General features: G+C 38.3%; 1 protein-coding gene across 1 annotated transcript; it reads left to right on the forward strand.

The window, feature by feature from the left end:
- The first annotated feature begins 269 nt into the window (after positions 1-269).
- LOC106872429 (ATP-dependent DNA helicase PIF1-like) lies at positions 270-698 on the forward strand. The gene has a single exon (XM_014919428.1). The coding sequence runs from the start codon at positions 270-272 to the stop codon at positions 696-698; it is 429 nt and encodes a 142-aa protein (XP_014774914.1).
- Positions 699-1,329: the final 631 nt, after the last annotated feature.

The following is a 1,329-nucleotide window of genomic DNA, read 5'->3' on the forward strand; positions in this document are numbered from 1 at the left end:
CACTAACATGAGAACTCAGCTACACGGTGATCAAATGTCCACAAAGTTTGCACAGGACATTTTGACACTTGGAGATGGCAAGGTGCCTCTTGACGCTGCAGGAGAAATGATAGTGTGGCCATTTTCCTCTGTTGTTAATTCTGTAGATGAGCTCAAACACAAAGTCTTTCCCAACTCCACAGAAAACTATCAAAATCACAATTGGCTGTGTGAAAGAGCAATATTAACTCAAAAAAAACGTCACTGTTAAAAAAGTAAATCAACAGCTAATGCATTCTCTTCTCAGCACTCTTCACACTTACAAGTCTGTTGATACAATTCTAGATAAAAATGAAGTGGTGAACTATCCTCCTGAATTTCTGAATTCATTGGAGCCTCCTGGACTACCTCCCCACATATTAGCACTTAAAGTTGGAACTCCTGTAATGCTACTCCGCAATCTGGAACCACCAAATCTTTGTAATGGAACACGACTCGTGATAAAGAAAATGATGTCACAGGTTATCGGGGCTATCATTCTTTCTGGATGTGGAAAAGGTGATGCCGTCTTCATTCCAAGAATTCCTCTTTCACTATCAGGAGCAAAAACTCCATTTACATTCAGAAGACTGCAATTCCCCCTTCGTGTCAGTTTTGCCATGTCCATTAACAAATCTCAAGGTCAAACCCTCTCTGTAGCTGATCTTCTCTTGGAATAGCCCTGCTTCTCGCACGGACAACTGTATGTTGGCTGCTCAAGAGTGGGGTGCAAAAGAAACCTCTTTGCATATGCTCCACGAGGAAAAACAAAGAACATTGTTTACAACGAGGTGTTATAATCACAACAGCTAGGAGGTATGTACATGATCACCTTTTCTTACCAAACTTCATGTACTTTCATGTATTTACATTGATATACATATATATATGTATGTGTGTGTGTGTGTCAATATATATATATATATATACATTGCATGCCAACTAATGTTGGTATATTTATGTCCCCATAAATTAGCAGCTTCCCAAAAGAGACCGATAAAATGAGTGCTTGGGGTCAATTAGTTCGACTAACGGCAATGCTCCAGTAACGCCACAGTCAATTGCTTTAAACAAGTAAAAGATAAGAACAAACAAATATGCCATTTCACTTCTGAGCAACGCCGGGTATCTCTACTAGTGTATACAAATATATATATATAGAAAGTATTAATCTTGACCCAAACAATTTATGGGAAGATTTCAAAACAAAAGTATTTCAGGCTGCAAGTTCGTCAGTGGGATTTAAATCTCATAAATCCAGAGATTGGTTCTCAGATAGATCAGCAGAAATTCATGATCTACTTTTAGAAA

The sequence above is a fragment of the Octopus bimaculoides genome, chromosome 8, assembly GCF_001194135.2.
Source record: "Octopus bimaculoides isolate UCB-OBI-ISO-001 chromosome 8, ASM119413v2, whole genome shotgun sequence".
Lineage (NCBI taxonomy): Eukaryota > Metazoa > Mollusca > Cephalopoda > Octopoda > Octopodidae > Octopus > Octopus bimaculoides.

What these genes read in the sequence shown, in the direction of transcription:
- LOC106872429 (XM_014919428.1), top strand. Translation starts at nt 270, where the DNA reads ATGCATTCTCTTCTCAGCACTCTTCACACTTACAAGTCTGTTGATACA.